The 17,789-nt window shown below is 35.2% G+C and overlaps 1 protein-coding gene across 1 annotated transcript; it reads right to left on the bottom strand.

Moving 5' to 3' along the window:
* Positions 1–10,115: 10,115 nt before the first annotated feature.
* Positions 10,116–13,142, bottom strand: K441DRAFT_692071 (P-loop containing nucleoside triphosphate hydrolase protein). Its single transcript, XM_067652532.1, has 7 exons — positions 11,970–13,142; positions 11,517–11,901; positions 11,376–11,465; positions 11,170–11,325; positions 11,055–11,120; positions 10,780–11,004; positions 10,116–10,720 (listed from the first exon to the last, which is right to left on the bottom strand). The coding sequence occupies exons 1-7, from the start codon at positions 12,984–12,986 to the stop codon at positions 10,371–10,373; spliced, it is 2,289 nt and encodes a 762-aa protein (XP_067509656.1). The 5' UTR covers positions 12,987–13,142; the 3' UTR covers positions 10,116–10,370.
* Between the last annotated feature and the right edge of the window lie 4,647 nt (positions 13,143–17,789).

The raw sequence follows: 17,789 nt of genomic DNA, 5'->3' as shown, positions 1-17,789 counted from the left end.
CTTATAAAAGTCTTTTATAAATTATTTTGCTATGCTTCTTAGGATATACTTTACTTCTTAATTTTTATATATATCCATCTATAGATCTTCTAGTTATGCTTTTAGAATTTTCTATACCTAAAAGCTTTTCGGTAACTTATAAGTTCTATTTAGTTTTTCTTAAGTTACTATAATTTTTAGATAATTATACCTAATTAATCCGTCTATATCTTTTTGTAATAAAGCCCCTAATAGCTTCTTATTATTTTATAGTTTAGCCTTATAACTTAGAGTATCTACTTACGTATTATCTGTACCCTTAGTATACTAAATTTTAAAATAGTATTTTATAAGCATCTCTACCTATCTAACTTATCTCTAGTTAAGTTCTTTTATTATTAGGAACTCTATTAAGTTCTTATAATCTGTCTTAACTATAAATAGTTTTTTCGTGCCTTATAAGAATGCTCTTTATTTCTTTAGTGCTATAACTATTCCTAATAACTCCTTATTATAAATATTATAGTTTAACTCTAATAGTATTATCTTTCAACTATAGTATACCACTAGGTGCTATTTATCTTAATATTTTTATATAAAGTATGCCCCTAGTATATAGTCTAATATATCCATTTTTATAACCGTTTCTAATCCTAATTAATAGATCTTAAGAACTGGCTCCTAGGTAAACAACTCCTTAACTTTTTTAAAGAGTTCTTACTATTCCTCTTCCTATACCTATAGTTTTTCTTTCTTTATTAATTACGTAAATAGCTTAATATCTTTTAACTATTATATTATAAACCTTCTACAGTAATTACAAAACCCTAAAAACGATCTTAACTATATAACGTTCTCTAGTTTTTACTAATTTACTATAGCCTTAATCTTTTTTAGATCTATACTAAGTTGGCCTAGTTTAATAATAAATTTAATAAAATTGGTCTTCCTAGTAAAGAACTTGTATTTTTTAATTACTACTAGTATCTGTTCTTTCTATAGTCTCTTTAAGACCCACTTAACGTGTTCCTTGTATTCTTCCTTAGTTATTAAGTAAATAATAATATCGTTAAGGTATACCATAACAAATTTATCTAAGTATTCTCCTAATATATTATTAATACGCTTTTAAAACGTTGCTAGTGCGTTTATAAGCCCAAATTATATAACTAATAGCTTATATAGTCCTTCCTTTAACCTAAAGGCTACCTTTTATTTGTTGCCTTCCTTAATTCTAATTTAATAGTACGCCTATCTTAGATTTATCTTTGTAAAGATTTACGTATTACCTATTCTATTTTAGATTTCGCTAATTAAGGGTAAAGGATATCTATCCTTTCTAGTAATACTGTTTAACTATCTATAGTTAATATATAGCCTTAGTTTGCTATTCTTCTTTAGTATAAATAGTACTAGATAACCTACTAATAACTATAATAGTCTAATATATCCCTTTTATAGGTTTTCCTAGATAAACTCTTTTAATACTCTACCTTCCTTTTTAGTAAGCTTATAGATTAAAAAGAACCTTAGACTTATTCCCGGTTTTAATTCTATTTTATAGTCCTATACTATATACTTTAATAGCTTTTCACTTTCTAGTAACTATAGTTTCTTACTATACTTATAGTATTTCTTTAGTACGTAACTTAATCCTTTTTCTATTTCTTTATAGGTCACTCCTACTTAGTACTATACTAACTTAGCTTATTATTATAACTTACGGCGTTAAGTATCTTTAATATTGACTTAACCTATAACCTAATTAATCTTTAAATTATATTTCTATAACTAAGGCATTCCTAGTACTACCTTATCCCGTCCTAATAGTAGGATATTAAAAGATATCTTAATTTAACTCCCTTTAATAGTTATTTAAATTAGTCCTATTTTAAGATTAATAATCCCTCCTCTATAGGCTATTAGATCTCTTAAAATTGTAACTAATAGGTAAGGGTGCTCCTTTTACCTATATAGTAAACCTATTCTTTTAACTACTACTAGTAAGATATAGTTCCTTATTGCTTTACTATCTATTAGTGCTTTAAACTATTAATCTTACTATTTAACTTATAAATTTAGGTGTTGTCCTTAAATTCCTTTAAGGGTCTAAGGCTCTACTACTAGCTCCCTCTGGTTCCGTAGGCCTCTACTTTTCCTAACTATTAGCTGCTTAATCCTATTTATACTTAGTCTAACTTTAGCTAATACTTAGTTTGCTTTTTGTCTTTAATATACTATAAACATATATTCTCTAGGCATTCCTACCACTATTATCTATCTAGGCATTCTTCCGTAAGGAATCTTTTTAGCTAAAGTATTAAGTTACCTAACTCCTAAACTTCTACTAGATGCCAACTATATATATACTTAGCGTTTTAATACTTTTACTTTTCTGCTAACTAATACATTCTTATAGGATATTTTTAATGCTTATCCTTTAGTGCTTTATATATATTATCTACATATACAATCCACGTTAATGTATAATATACTAGGTGCTTTAGGTTAACTCTTAGCTTATCTTTATCCTTAAGTTTAAACCTCTTTTATATTAATCTAAACGTTATAACTTTATTTATAGGTACTAAGATACGTCTCTTACTTCTCTAGTCCTCTAAACGCTCCTTTAGATCTTTTAATATTATAATTAAGGCTCCCTTAATATAACTTATTACTTTTTCTATAATTAAGTGGTCCTAAATAACTTTTTTATCTAACTATATATAGAAATCTTCCCACTTATTATTATGCCTTTGCCTATACCACTTTTAGTATAGCTACTAAAGTATATACAGCTCGTCCGTAAGGAAGTATCTTTTTATTACTATATTGTAACAGCCTTTTATATATCGTTCTTTAAACCTAATTAGAATCCCTAGATCCTCTTCTTATTCCAGTTTAGTAAGCTACTTAGCTCTTAGTATACCTACCCTAGGCCTATTAGTAATTTTTCGTACTAGTGCTCTATCCCTTATACGTCCCAATATGCTAGATCTTTTATCTAGTTTCTGTTCTTGCTATAAGGTAATTCTTATCCTAAATTTCTCTATAGTTTTTTTCCTTTCGCGTCTTACAAGTAGATCCTTAAAGTCTTCTTACTTCTTAATCTTAGTATTAACTTTTTAATCTTTAGGCCGAACACTATATTCCCCTAGTAAGTCTTCTAGGTTTATATACCTGTCTCCTAGTCTAGTTACTATTTATATTATAGATTCTCTAATTTATAAAAAAGCCTCTTGCCTCTTACTTATAGGTGTCCTTATTTATACTCCAAATTCTTAACCTTTTTAGATTTGTAATCCTAAGCTCGCTTCTTTCTTAAGCTTGGCTTTAGCCTTAGTCCAACTAGGCTTACTTAGTATTCTTATCTCGTCTTAAGAGTCTTAAATCTTACTTATCTTGTCTTAAGAGTCTTATACCTATAGGAAACTCTATCCTAAGCTTATTCGTATATCTTTAAACTAAGCTACTACTCTACTTTATTAGTTATCGTCCGTTATAGGTCTTTAAGCTTACCTTATCTCGTCTTAAGAGTCTTAGTTATCTCTTATCTTGTTTTAAAAGTCTTAAGCCTTTAGCCTTTTGCCTTTATTAAGTGCCAAAGTAGCTCGCTATCCTACTTCTCTTACGTTTTATAAAGCAATAGACATCGTATCTAGTGGGGTCTTAATCCCTACTAATATTCCCTATTCTGTAGTGGAATTATCCTCTACCTCTAGTATAATATTTCTAAGGTTTACGCGCTCCTAGTAAGCCACTTTTATTACCTTATTATTATAAAATATTTCGCCTATATCGAAATTATTATCCTTAATATCCGATCTACGAACTAGTTTATTAGTTCCTTTATATTCCGCTAAATATAGCTCTTATAGCTAATAGCTTGCGCCATACTTAGCGCCTTTATAAATTTGGTATATATTATTATAATAAAACGTAAAACTTTTAATTAAACACTCTTTGGTTCCTTACAGTATATTATTATTCCTCTATATATATATATCGTCTACTAGTAGTTAGGTTCCCTTTATTATATAATAACTCTAACTATCTTTATAATTCTTTATAAAATAACCCTGTTTTCCGCAATTTATATAAGCTCTATTTTTAAACTATTAACTTTATTATAGAGTCCGCCTAAACGTCTTCTGCTATTAAGATCCCTAGTTTAGCCTTTACTCCTTAATCCTATAATTACTAGATCCTTAACCTCTAGGTTTTTATAGTTTTTTACTCTATCTCTTATAGGCTTCTTTAGTACTACTTAGGTCTATTAGCTCTGCGCTATACTATAGTTTCTAACTTAGCTTTAGTCGTTGCGTACTTTACACCTTATATAACTATAAAACTCTATCCTAACCTCTCTTAGTCTATTCCCTTTAGTAGATCCAATTATTAATCTTAATTACTTAATCTATTAGTTCCCTTAGGGTATCCGTATCTTTTATTAGGATAATCACGTCCTAGACTTTAGCCTTAAGTCCTTATTTATACTATACTATAAGCGCCTTATTATTCCACTCTACTTATATTGCTAGCGTTTGGAACTATATTATATACTTAATTGCTAAGGTTTATTATATAATATCTTAGAGTTTCCTTTCCGCTATAGTTATTAATTCTAGGTCTCTAAATATTTATATAAGTTATTCCGTAAACCCTTTTTAGCTTAAGAATATAAACCGCACCTCTTAATTAGTAGTCGTTATTCCGTTTACCTATATTTCCGTAAAGTAAGGCTTAAACTACTTAAGTGCTCTTTCTAATAGAAATAGTCCTGCGTAGGCTATTCGGTCCATAGGTATTAGTAGCTTTACCCCTTCTTATATAACCTTAAAGTATATCTATATAAGGAATCCTTTAAGCTTTAATCTTTCCCCTAAGAATCTCTTAATTAATAGTAGCTTAACCCTTACCGCTCCTATCCCATTAACCCTTTCTTCTAGTGCCGCATTATTAGTTATTAATTAGTTAATTACTTCTTATAACTATCCGACCGTTATAGGTTGCTATAAGTTAGTATCTGCTATACTAGTGTTGTTACCTAACCTTAAAGTAGTTACCGCCGTTAATAGCGTTATAGCTAGTGCTTTTAGTGGCATATTATTTAACTTTCTGTATTTAATACTATAACTAGGTAGTAATTATATAATAAAACCTTATAGCAAGAACTATAATAGGCTTATTAATAGGCTAGGTATATAGGTAATACAAATTAAAGTTAACAACGTAATAATAACTGGTGGAGTAGTTGCCTAATAGATTAACTCTAATTATATTCTAAAAATCACTATAAGGAAGAAACTATCTAGGTAGGGATTAAGGGTCCTTAAATACATAACCGTACTCCTATAAAATCCTTCTTATATATAATATACGTTTTGTATATAAGGTATATAAGTTCCTCTTATTCCTCTTATTTAATATATAGCATGTTATATAACCTTAGTTACTATTCCTTATTATATAGTTCTACTGGTTCTATCCTAAACCGTGCTTAAATTAACCAACTAGCTTCTTCCGACTCTTTTCCAAGTAGTTGTAATATTGTACTTAAAGCGTCCGTAACACTCTATCCTAAGCTTATTTATATATCTTTAAACTAAGCCGCTACTCTACTCTATCGATTATTATCTGTTATAGGTCCTTAAGCTTACCTTATCCCGTCTTAGGAATCTTAGTCGTCTCTTATCTTATCTTAAAAATCTTAAGCCTTTAGCCTTTTGCCTTTACTAAGTACTAAAGTAGTTCGCTATCCTACTTCTCTTACGTCTTACGAAGCAATAGATATTATATCTAGTAGGGTCTTAATCCCTACTAATATTCCCTATTCTATAGTAGAATTATCCTCTACCTCTATTATAATATCTTTAAGGTCTGCGTACTCCTAGTAAGCCGCCTTTATTACCTTATCGTTATATAATATTTCGCCTATATTAAAGTTATTGTCCTTAATATCCGTTCTATAAACTAGTTTATTAGTTTCTTTATATTCCGCTAAATATAGCTCCTATAGCTAATAGCTTACGCTATACTTAGCGTCTTTATAAATTTGGTATACGTTATTATAACAAAACGCAAAACTTTTAATTAAACACTCTTTTATTCCTTGTAGTATATTATCGTCCCTCTATACATATATATTGTCTACTAGTCTTATACCTTTTACTATATAGTAACTCTAACTACTTCTATAGTCTCTAATATAATAACCCTATTTTCCGTAATTTATATAAGCTCCTTCTTTAAACTATTTTTCTTACTATAGAGTCCGCCTAAATGTCTTCTGCTGTTAAGATCCCTAATTCAGCCTCTACTCCTTAGACCTTTAATTACTTAATTCTTATCCTTTAGGTTTTTACGGTTTTTTACTCTATCCCTTATAGGCTTCTCTAGTACTACTTAGGTCTATTAGCTCTACGCCATACTATAGTTTTTAACTTAGCTTTAATTATTACGTACTTTGCGCCTTATATAATTATAAAACTCTATCCTAGCCTCTTTTAGCCTATTCCCTTTAGTAGATCTAATTATTAATCTTAATCGCTTAATTTATTAGTTCCCTTAGGGTATCCGCATCTTCTATTAGGATAATCACGTCCTAGACTTTAGCCTTAAGTCCTTATTTATACTATGCTATAAGCGCCCTATTATTTTACTTAACTTACATTATTAACGTTTGGAACTGCGTTATATACTTAATTACTAAGGTTTATTATATAATGTTTTAGAGTTTCCTTTTTACTATAGTTACTATCTCTAGGTCTCTAAATATCTATATTAGTTATTCCGTAAATTTTTCCTAGCTTATAAATATATACCGTATATTTTAATTAGTAGTTGTTATACTATTCGCTTATATCTCTATAAAGTAAGGCTTAAACTACTTAAGTACCCTTCCTAATAGGAATAGTCCTATATACGCTATTTAATCTATAGGTATTAGTAGCTTAGCTCCTTCTTACGTAACCTTAAAATGCATTTACGTAAGGAATCCTTTAAGCTTTAATCTTTCTCCTAAGTACCTCTTAATTAATAGTAGCTTAATCTTTACTACTTCTATCCTGTTAATCCTATTTTCTAATATTATATTATTTTCTATTAGCTAGTTAACTATTTCTTATAGCTGTCTAACCGTTACAGGTTGCTATAAGTTAGTGTTTATTATACTAGTGTCATTACCTAACCTTAAAGTAGTTACCGCCGTTAATAGCGGTATAGCTAGTGCTTTTAATAGCATATAATTTAACTTTCTATATTTAATACCGTAACTAGGTAGTAATTATATAACGGAACCTTATAGCAAGAACTATAATAGGCTTATTATTGGGCTAGGTATATAGGTAATATAAATTAAAGTTAATAACGTAATAATAACTAGTGGAGTGGTTGCCTAATAGATTAACTCTAATTATATTCTAAGAATCACTATAAGGAAGAAACTATCTAGGTAGAGATTAAGGGTCCTTAAATACATAACCGTACTTCTATAAAATCCTTCTTATACATAATATACGTCTTATATATAAGGTACATAAGTTTCTCTTATTCCTCTTATTTAATACGTAGCATATTATATAACCTCGCTTACCATTTCTCGTTACATAGTTCTACCGGCTCTATTCTAAACTGTGCCTAAATTAACTAACTAGCTTCCTCCAACTCTTCTCCTAGTAGTTATAACATTGTACTTAAAGCGTCTATAACATTATAGGCCAATATCGCCGCTAGCGCTTAACTAGCGCCTCCCTAGCACTTACTTAGCGTAGTACCTATAAGGTTTATAGTTAGGGTTTAAATACTAAAGATAGTAGGAGTAGAGCTAAAATAGATCCTTATATTAATTAGAGTATATATACTAAAAGTAGTAGTAGTAAAGGTCCTATATAGTAGTAATATAGAGGTTATACTCCCTAACTTATAGGTAAAGGACTAGGCTATTACCTATAGAAATACCCTTAAGTATAAGATCCTCTGCTAGAACTACCTAGTAAGAGTAATTAGAGTACCCCTTAATATATAAATAAAAAGTAGGTAAGGCGCTATAAACTTATAACTTATTAAAAAGATTATAAAGGCCACTAAAAAACTAGTCTTAGAAATTATAATATCTAAAGTTATATAGCTTTATAAAGTATGTATAATATATATAGAGGTATTACTAGGGTTCTAAAGGGTTAAAATATATAGTACCCTAATAATTAATCTACTAACTTAGAAGATATAAGCGGTAGTAGCTTATAAAGAAATAGTTATAAATAGCCTCTGGTATAAAGCCTGGCTATACTATTACGTAGTATAAATCTGCTAATACTTTAGATATTAATAATAGGGCTATATCTAGAGCGTATATAGGAGATAGGAAAAGTGTAAATAGTATGCTAATATATATACGATAAAGGACCGCTATAAATATAAAGGAGCTAAATATATAAACTATAGTAAAGAGTATAAAGTATAGTAAAAGATAGTATATAAGGCCTTCTAGGTATACTTAGAATCTACTAGAATCAGATAAGCCTAATTATACTAGCTTATAGCTACGCTATAAGAAAACGTATATAAGGAGAAGGAGTTAAGTATAATAAGTAATAGCGGCTGGATAGTAGTATAGAGAAAGAGATTTAGGGTACTTACCCTATGTAAGGCAGTATTGCCAGAGTGTACGGTAGGGAGCAGGCAAGCCAAGCATAAGTCACATAGGGAGTCGATAGAAGAGGACGATATGGTAATGAGGGTAGGCAATAGCCTAGTACAGAGAGACGAACCGATAGGGGAGGAAGGAGGCTGTAAGCCCGAGGTGCTTATAAGGAGGTGCCAAGGGCTAGCCAAAGGCTAGCCTTGGCGACCCCTAAGTGCCCCTAGGCGATGCAGCCGAGTAAGGGCTAAAATAACCCTTACACCCTAATGGGGGTACTTTTTACCTAATTAGTAGTAAAGTAGAGTGTAGAACGTTTATTAGGCGGTACTAACGCCGCTAGAGACTTATCTAGTAAAGAATCCTAATTATAATAGTACTAGACAAGACGCCTTAGAGGTAAATGGATAATATTTATAAGTTACTAAACCAACTAATACTATAAAAAGACTGATAATAGTATAATATAACTTGCGGTCGCAAAATCAACTACTAAACTTACTATATTGCCAAATCACTGCCAAACCTTATTACTTTCCCCACGTCTAATTACTTTAGCCAAACGCACGTGCTTGGTTATGGGGCAGGATACACTTATATCTGCTCCCTATATTTCAAATTCTTTCACGGAGCGTCTGAGAGCTTATAGGTGTTGCTTTGGTGAGACTTGATTGTTTTAAGAATTGATTTTTGTCTTTTTTTACGAGCTACGTCCCAACCACAATGGTTATAATATATATGTTTAATGTAATGGGTTTTATAGGTCATTATATCTTTATAAATATATGCTATAATCCTATATTTAAAATATTAAGGTGTGATATACATTGTTGTAAAACATAAGCTAAAAGGGATTTATCTATTTTACTGTTTTAATACCAAAAGGTGAAAGTGAGATGTGTATATGTGTGCTTTGGGTATCTTTTGTGCCTAAGCCCAAGTTGCTAGGCCCTTTTTAAAGTGGTTGATTGTAGGGAGGAGACAAGGAAAACCGTGGGGGGTTGTCATCCAGGCTGCCAGGCAGTATTACAGCAGTAAAATGGCAAGTGACCGCATGCTCCGCGGGCGATCGCCCTGGGGGTTGGGAGGGGGGGTATATTTGTTCGCTCGCTCGTTTGTTCGTTGTTGATGTGAGAAGTCGTTGATGCTTTTAACTGGGGGTCGGGGGACGTTGGAATCCGTGTCATATCCAAAGAGGATTACGTAGGCTCGAAATAAGAGTACATAACAGTTGTCTATTGTGAAGGGGTCCAACAATGGTAGTCTTTGGGGTCTCACCACCGCGTGTGAAAACTTTTCACTGCCCAAAACATTTCAACAACCACCAGGTCCTACCCGCGCACTGTGCGATGTCTCTGCGTTGGCTCTGCTGAGTCTGAACTTCGAAGACCAGCAGGTTCGTAGCCGTCATCTCGTACAGGTGCAAAGTCCGATTTTCGACGGCCAGACATAGATATATAGATGCCAAAAGGATCTTAAGCCGAAAGGAAAGGCTGCCGGATATAAGCAATTAAAATTAAAAAGACTGCGCCCACTGGGACTAAAAGTCATAGCTGTTCACTATGCGGTATTATAAGTACAGCAAAAACTAATGTCCCAATAGAGATTATATTCTCGATTCATACCTGTAGCATATATTTTCGGCACTATTACCTTTCACTATATAAGAGGACCGTTACGGCATTACCATCACAGCCAATTTACCCACTACTCTCTCTGGTGCACCATTCGGCAAGACTGCGCCACCCAATTACTCAACCTTTAACCCCTCAGTAATCTTCATAACCTTCTTCACGTCTCCTACATCTATTCCCCTTCCCTCCCTCTTCGCCATAATCCCCGCCGTTTTAATCACATTCTTAATCCTACGTCCGTCCAACTCAATACTCGCCAATGTCCTGACTTCCTCCTCGGTGATATGCGGTGCCGGCCGCATACGAGCGAGGAAATTGCGCCAGATGATAAGGCGCGATTTTAGATCCAGGGCGGGGTAGTTGATCGTGAGGTGGATGCGGGACGCGAGGGCTGGATCGAGTGTGCCTGGGCGATTGGTGGTAAGGAAGAGAAGAGAAGGATAGTATTCTAGTTTCTGGAGGAAGGCTTTAGGTTGTTAGCGTAATTGTGCCCACGGGTGTATCAATAGCTGGTGGAGAGCATACTTTGCACGATCCTGTTGCGTCTAGCGTCGTTGTCGCTGCGTGTCTGCAAATACGTGTCACACTCATCAATGAGAAGGACAGCATCCCACTTCGCGGCTAGCTTGAAGTCGTTTTCAATATTGTGCGTCGCCTCGTCTTCGCTGCTTGTGCAGGGCTCAGGATTTCTAGGCTTTCGAGCCTCTCGGAGTTCCATTTTGTATAGAGGCGCCTGGATCCTTTCGGCCACTACACCTATGTGAGTGCGATTGCAAAAATAAGGGTTCTGGATGTTTTACCTGATTCGGCGGTGAGGGTCTTACCAACTCCCGGCGCCCCAGAAAGAAGAATGACGATACCGCCTCCTATAAATGAGTTAGAAAAGCTTATAAGGTGCTTGTGGAGATTTTCAACCTTTTCCATTAATTACATCGTCAAATGTCTCGCCATCTTTGAGCTGACTCTCGACAAATGCAAGGATCAAATCTTTATAGCCATCAGGAAGCACAAGACTGTCAAACGGCTCTGTATTGAACTCGATTTCCTCGATATGATCGACTTTAAACTCAGCTAGGTAATCTTGTGAGCGCTGGTCTCCAGACTGTTTCAGCTAAACTTACACCATTCTTTTTCTCTCAGGCAAAAGCCACGCACTTCTGGACTGCAAAGAAGCATGTGAAAGTCGGACAACTTGTTCCTCTCTTTCACCACTATACTCTATTAGCATAGGCTCGTATCCTCCATCTAGTTCTATGACTTACAGGAGTTGATGTCGGCGACGGCCTCGTCCTCGTTAACGAATATACCTGGCGGTGGGAGTGGAGGTGGGGGTGGAGGTGGGGGTGGGGCGAGGTTGTAACGTCCCCTGATCTTTTTCTTGCCGCGTACACCAGTAAATCCTACTAGATTCGGGATACCCATAGACATATCTGCGGGAAGTGGTGGTGGGTGGTGATACGGCCGGCGTGGTTGTTCTCCGGGTAGTGGTAGCGGAATGTGACCGCCTGGTGGCTCTTTGGAGGATAACGGCTCCTGCTTGATAAGACCTGAGACGAGAAACATAGGCATATTGTCGTATATTTCGGTTAGATTAAGTTTGTCGGCCTCCGGGTGTAATCCCGCATCGATGATAATACGGCGACCAACCTAGATTGTGGTCAACCTATCATCCAGGTGGGTGGGGTAGAAGTAGATAAACTGAACAGAACACATACCTCACGTGTTCGAGCCTTCTTAGGACTCTGGTTTGTAATCTCCTGGTAAGACTTGTAATGGATGCCGGTGAGGTCTCGAAACTTCTGGCCTCTAAGCACAAGCCTCTCACGGAGACCTTTCGAGTCGCTGTGGAAGTGTATCGGAAATGCGACCAAGTCAGTGATCTTCTTAGTTCCTATAAAACTGCAAATCTCTATGGAGATTTCTGATAATCCAAAGCGGCGGCCATCCCAGTCAACGAACTGGCAATACAAGTGGCAGCTCCAAGCTGAGTGTGAGATCGTCCGGAGGTGGTAGAGTCGCTCAACACCATCCTCGTTAGAGTAGACCAAGTCTCCAGGCTTGAACAAGGTCCACAGATACTGCTGCGTAATGACTCCGTGGTCCACGAGATCTTTACTGACGGAGAATGCGCTTCCCAACTCGCTCTTGACAAGGCGACGAAGCACCCCCAGGGACTTAATAAGTGACTCATCAGTTTGGACTCTGATGGCTTGTTCGAAACGCTCCCAGCGGTAGTAGAATTGCCTGAACGGAGCGATGAATGTGAGGTACTTGAGACCAGGTAGAAGTCCATCAAACCCGTTAAAAACGTCTACTAGAATAGATCGAAGAGCAACGCTACGGATTTCAATTGAATGTATCTCGAAAGGTTTGGAGCCACCTCCAGTTCTCTTGCGTCGGACAACAACCGGGCATCCTTCGTCGTCATTGTCGTCAGAATCCTCGGATTCTTCGTCCTTGTGTCCGTCTGGAATGCCATCGATCCAATTGATGCAACATTGGCAGGTCTTTGGGCCTTCGTAGAAGTCCTGGATAATCTTTGCACGCTCATCATCATCCATTCCATCGATTACCGAGAATGCATCATCAGATATTGGACTCTGAGTTCCATCCAAGGAGGGCTTGTTGAATAGAGGCCAATCCGATCCGGCGGGCAAAGGTGGCGGCAGAGGAAGGCCAGCAGCTTCGCAGGCTCGATAGGGAAGAACCGGCGGTAGGGGTTCACCATTCATTTTCGGGTGAGAAGGCTCAATGTTTGATATAGTAAATAAGTAATAGAAGAATACCTAAGAAAATCGTTAAGGTCAAGTATTAATTATACAGGTCCATTTACTGTTACCCCGCGCTGCTGCCTGGACGTTTTCAGGCAGCATACACATTGACACAGCTCAGGCGAATAATTTGGAGGTAAAAGGTTGCGGCGAGGCTTGGATGTTGACCGGAACTCTTGGCAGTTGTCGGAATTTGCCGATGAAGATAATTGCTAAGAATAATTGAGTAACGTGTGTGACTCCCCCGGCCACACGAGTCCTCGGGCCACCCTTAAAGTGTATGTAAAATTAGCATTTCCGACCCCAAGCAACTTCAACAACCACTTAATAAAATCGCTCGAGATTTAAAATTTTTGGAATCTATGCCTATAAGAGACCGTTATATAGAAGTCTATCCTACCTCGTGCACGGTCCTACCTCGTATATACCCTTTTTCTTTCCTTAATAATAATTCAACGCCTTGATAGAAATTTTTAAATTTTAAATATATTATACTTATAAGTATAGAAAATAAGTAGATAAACTTTTTTAAACAAAATTCAATAGTTATTAAGTTATTAAATTATTTTATAGTAACGTTAAAAGGTTATAAAAACGGATTTCTTTTAGTAGGGGCTTTAGTATAGCTGTATATAAGGTAGGACCGTATATAAGGTGGGATAGACTTTTAATTTATATACTATACTAGTTTATCGTTATATATAGACTATTATAGCACTAGTAGAAAATGGTAGAACTTGGTTAGCAGAACTTAGTAAGACTTTGCGGTCACGTGGCTAGAGGACCGCATAAAGGAACCCTACTTCGGCCGGCGCTACTCTTCTGACTCATTTTCTTTCTCTAGCTTTGGATCCTTATTTATAAACAATCTAATTATATAGGCCTGCGCGTCCCTCTTGCTATACTTATGCCTTAATTAACTAAGTCACTAATATTATCTAAAGCTTAACTGCTCTTTCTTCTTAAGAAGGAACTTAAATATATTTATAAGACTATAAATAGGACAAGGATATAGAATAGGACCCTAAGGATACTACTAGGACTATAAAGATAGGATAAAACCCTAAGAATATAAAAGGAATATAAAAGGAATATAAAAAGAACCTTAAAAACTAGACACGTATAGACTAGAACCCCTAAAGAAATTACCTAGAATTACCTAATACCTTTACTATACTAAGAAATATAGTAGCTAGCAATGTGACGGCTCGAACTATTAAACAAATGCCTTGGTAGAGACTTAAATAAATACTTACAAAGATGAAGCGAACGAATGCTGTATTACGAAGATATTAAGCTAAGGAGAAGAGGGAGAGGTATATATAGGAGGGAGAGATGTGCTATGTACTTGTTGAGGCGCCAAGCCCTTAGACGAACCCCTGACTAAGTAATAAGCCCTAGCGCCGTCATAGGCAAAGCAGCTATAGGACCCTTAAATACCTCTAATAGTAAAATAACTACTATCTTAACCCCCTAGGCGGAGCTTATAGCAGCTAATACTAAAATTAAATAACTATAAAAGCTATTTAAAGTTAGAGATACCCCTATATCTAATAATAAGTTATTACTAGATACCTAAAGATTTATAATAGTCTTATAGTCCCTATCCTAGCGCCTTAATAGATCCGCTAAGTCCTATATAGCACTATTACAATCTATAAAGGTTATTGACCTTATATTTAATAACTAAAAGCTCTAATTATAGGATAAGCTTAAAGTTAATATTAACTACTTTCCTATTCCCTAAGCTAGAATAGCCTATATCTTTAGCCGTATTAGTAAAAACGCCTAGATATACCTACGCCCGTAATATGCTAAGGACTTAGCAGACCCCTTTATCTCTAAAGAAGAAATAATTAACTACTTATCTTCTATTTATAAGGATCCCTTTAAGGTATAAAATGTCTACCTTAACTATAAAGGCCTAAATATAAAAATAATAGAGACCTTTTAGCCTTTTAAACCTGCTTTTTATACCTAGCTAGCTAGGCCTAAATCCCCTAAAAAGATCTACTACTAAACCTATTTAATAAGCTTACTTTAAATCTACAACGAGCTATATTACTAGTTTTTACTACTATATAGACGCTAAAGGAACATATAAACTAGTGCTTAGCTATTAACTAAGGCCTCTATTAAATTAAGGTATATACTAAGTAGTATAAAGCTAGAAACCCTTTAAATTAGATTATAAATAATATAAAAGTAGCTAATAGTACCCTTATATAGGCCGTAACTCTTATAGCTCTAACTATTTAGTCCGCTGTTAATCTAGTAGCTAGTTATATAGCTAGACCTACTATAGGTCTAATATATACTTAGCCTATTACGGACGCTTTAAGTACAATATTACGACTACTAGGAGAGGAGTCGGAAGAAGCTAGTTAGTTAATTTGGGCACGGTCTAAAATAGAACCGGTAGAACTATATAACAAGGAATAGTAACTAAGGTTATATAATGTGATCTGTATAATCTATATAATCTATATAATCCGTTATAAAGTAGATAGAGTATACGTATATTACGTATAAGAAGGATTTTATAGGAGTATAGTTGTGTATTTAAGGACCCTTAGTCCCTACCTAGATAGTTTCTTCTTTATAGTAATTCTTAGAATACAATTAGAGTTAATCTATTAGGCAACCACTCTACTAGTTATTATTACGTTGTCGACTTTTATACTTGCATTACCTATATACCTAGCCTAATAATAAGCCCACCGTAGTTCCTGCTATAAGGTTCCGTTATATAATTACTACCTAGCCAACGACAAGCAAGAAGAAAATACATAAGCAGCTACAATCCTAAAGACAAGAGACATTACAAAGACACAAGAAACCAGCTAAAGAATACCCTGAAAAAAGAAGTAAGGAATAGCTGGAGACGGTTTATAAATAAGCATACTACTAACCTAAGCCTCCCCCATAATAAAGGTCTTTAGAGGATAGCAAAATAGGTAAAGAGAAAGGCAGGACGTCCAGTAGAAGACTTATACCTTCCGCCCCTGTAAAGACCAGGTGAATTACTAGCCACAAGCGACAATAATAAGAAGGCAAAAATCCTTATAGAAAGATTTTTCCCCTAACCAGCTTTAGTAGACCTCAGCGATATTACGGGCGAAGCACCGGTAACTCACCTAAGGGTTGACAGTAACATAATAACCGAAGAAATGGCCAGAACTATTAGCCGCCTTTTAAATAATATAGCACTAGGACCAGATGGGATCTTAAATAAAGCCCTAAAGACCTACGGACCACTAATAGCACCTTAGCTTGCGGATGTAGCTAGAGTATACTTTATAATAGGCTACTACCCAAGACTCGGAAGAGCTATAATAACGTTTATCCTATGTAAAGAAGGTAAAGCAGACTACTTATTTCCAGGGAGCTACCGCCCTATTGCCTTAGAGAATACCCTTAGCAAGATCTTAGAAAGGGTAATAGCGGACCGCATAGCAGACACGGTAAAGGAACACGCCCTACTACCACAAAGCTAAATGGGGGCAAGAAAGAACCGCTTAACACTATTAGTACTTACGCTACTCGCTACTACTATTAAATTAGTATAGGCGATGCGAAGGGACTTTGTAGTATTAATGCTTAGCCTAGATATTAGTGGCGCCTACAATAATATACCCTATAAGCGTCTCCTATATATCCTTAGAGTAAAAGGCTTCTTAGAATAGATTATATAATTTATTTAAGGGTTTATAGGCTAAAAGAAATATTGCTAGTCTTTAGCGGATACTAAAGCCCCCCTATCGCAGTTGCAACAGGAATACCATAAGGATTACCCCTCTCGCCTATACTTTTCCTTTTCTTTATAAGCAACTTACTTAACTCCTTTAAAGAAGGGGCAACCTAGGGGATAGGCTTTATTAATAATACAAACCTAATTATATACGGGCTAATAGCCGCAGAGAATTGCAGAACGCTAGAGAAAGCTTATAATACCTATATAAAATAGGCAAGACGACATAAAGTCCAATTCTTACTAGAGAAGTACTAGCTAATCCATTTTATAAGAAAACGTAACTAATCTACAGATCTCTAGCATATAATTCGCATTTAAGGCTTTAGAGGTTAGCTAGTTTAGGGCCTAAGAGTATTAAGAGTATGGGTAGATAGTAAGCTTTAGTAGAGCGTATATGCGGCCTAAGCGGCCTATAAGGGCTAAGTACAGTACATCGCATTATCTAGGATTGTTAATTCTATATAGGGCCTATGCTTCTAGAGGTCACGCCTACTATATATAGTAGTTGTCCGGCTAACTATAACGTATAGGTCTAATATTTGGGCCATTAAAGAATCTAAGAAAGGCCCCCCTAAATCGCTCCTTAAACTACTCTAAAAGGTCCAAACAGCCTACCTCTAAAGTATAATAGGCGGATATAAGCGAACGGCTATAGCACTGCTTAAGAAGGAAGCTAATATTCCCCCCCTATAACTATATATTAAAGCCGCTATAATATAAAGGGCGTAAAAGGAACGTAACTTTAATATTATAAAGTATATTAAGACACGCCTAAATAAATTATGGAGGGACCTTAGGGCGCCTTATAGGAGAACAAACTAACAACCCTAAAGTAGGGAAGATATATTGGAGAAATAGGTAAAGAAAGTAGAAGAAGAATAGTGCTGCTTTAGGGCCCAGGCCTATATAGAGGAGGAAGGGAAACGCGTAAAAGGCTAGCAAGGATAACAGTAAGAGAAAGAAAAGAGCTAAAGTAAAGTATAAAAGAACGCCGGGAAACCAACTACCGT

Source organism: Cenococcum geophilum, assembly GCF_001692895.1.
Source record: "Cenococcum geophilum 1.58 unplaced genomic scaffold K441scaffold_2, whole genome shotgun sequence".
Classification (NCBI taxonomy): Eukaryota; Fungi; Ascomycota; class Dothideomycetes; order Gloniales; family Gloniaceae; genus Cenococcum; species Cenococcum geophilum.
This window is presented reverse-complemented; position numbering and strand designations above follow the sequence as displayed.

Excerpts from the sequence above, each read along its gene's own strand:
- K441DRAFT_692071 (XM_067652532.1), bottom strand. The coding sequence starts at position 12,986 with ATGAATGGTGAACCCCTACCGCCGGTTCTTCCCTATCGAGCCTGCGAA. Across the intron at positions 11,121-11,169 it reads CGATGTAATTAATGGAAAAG|GAGGCGGTATCGTCATTCTT; the intron begins GTTGAAAATCTC and ends ACTCATTTATAG. Across the intron at positions 11,005-11,054 it reads GACCCTCACCGCCGAATCAG|TGGCCGAAAGGATCCAGGCG; the intron begins GTAAAACATCCA and ends ACATAGGTGTAG.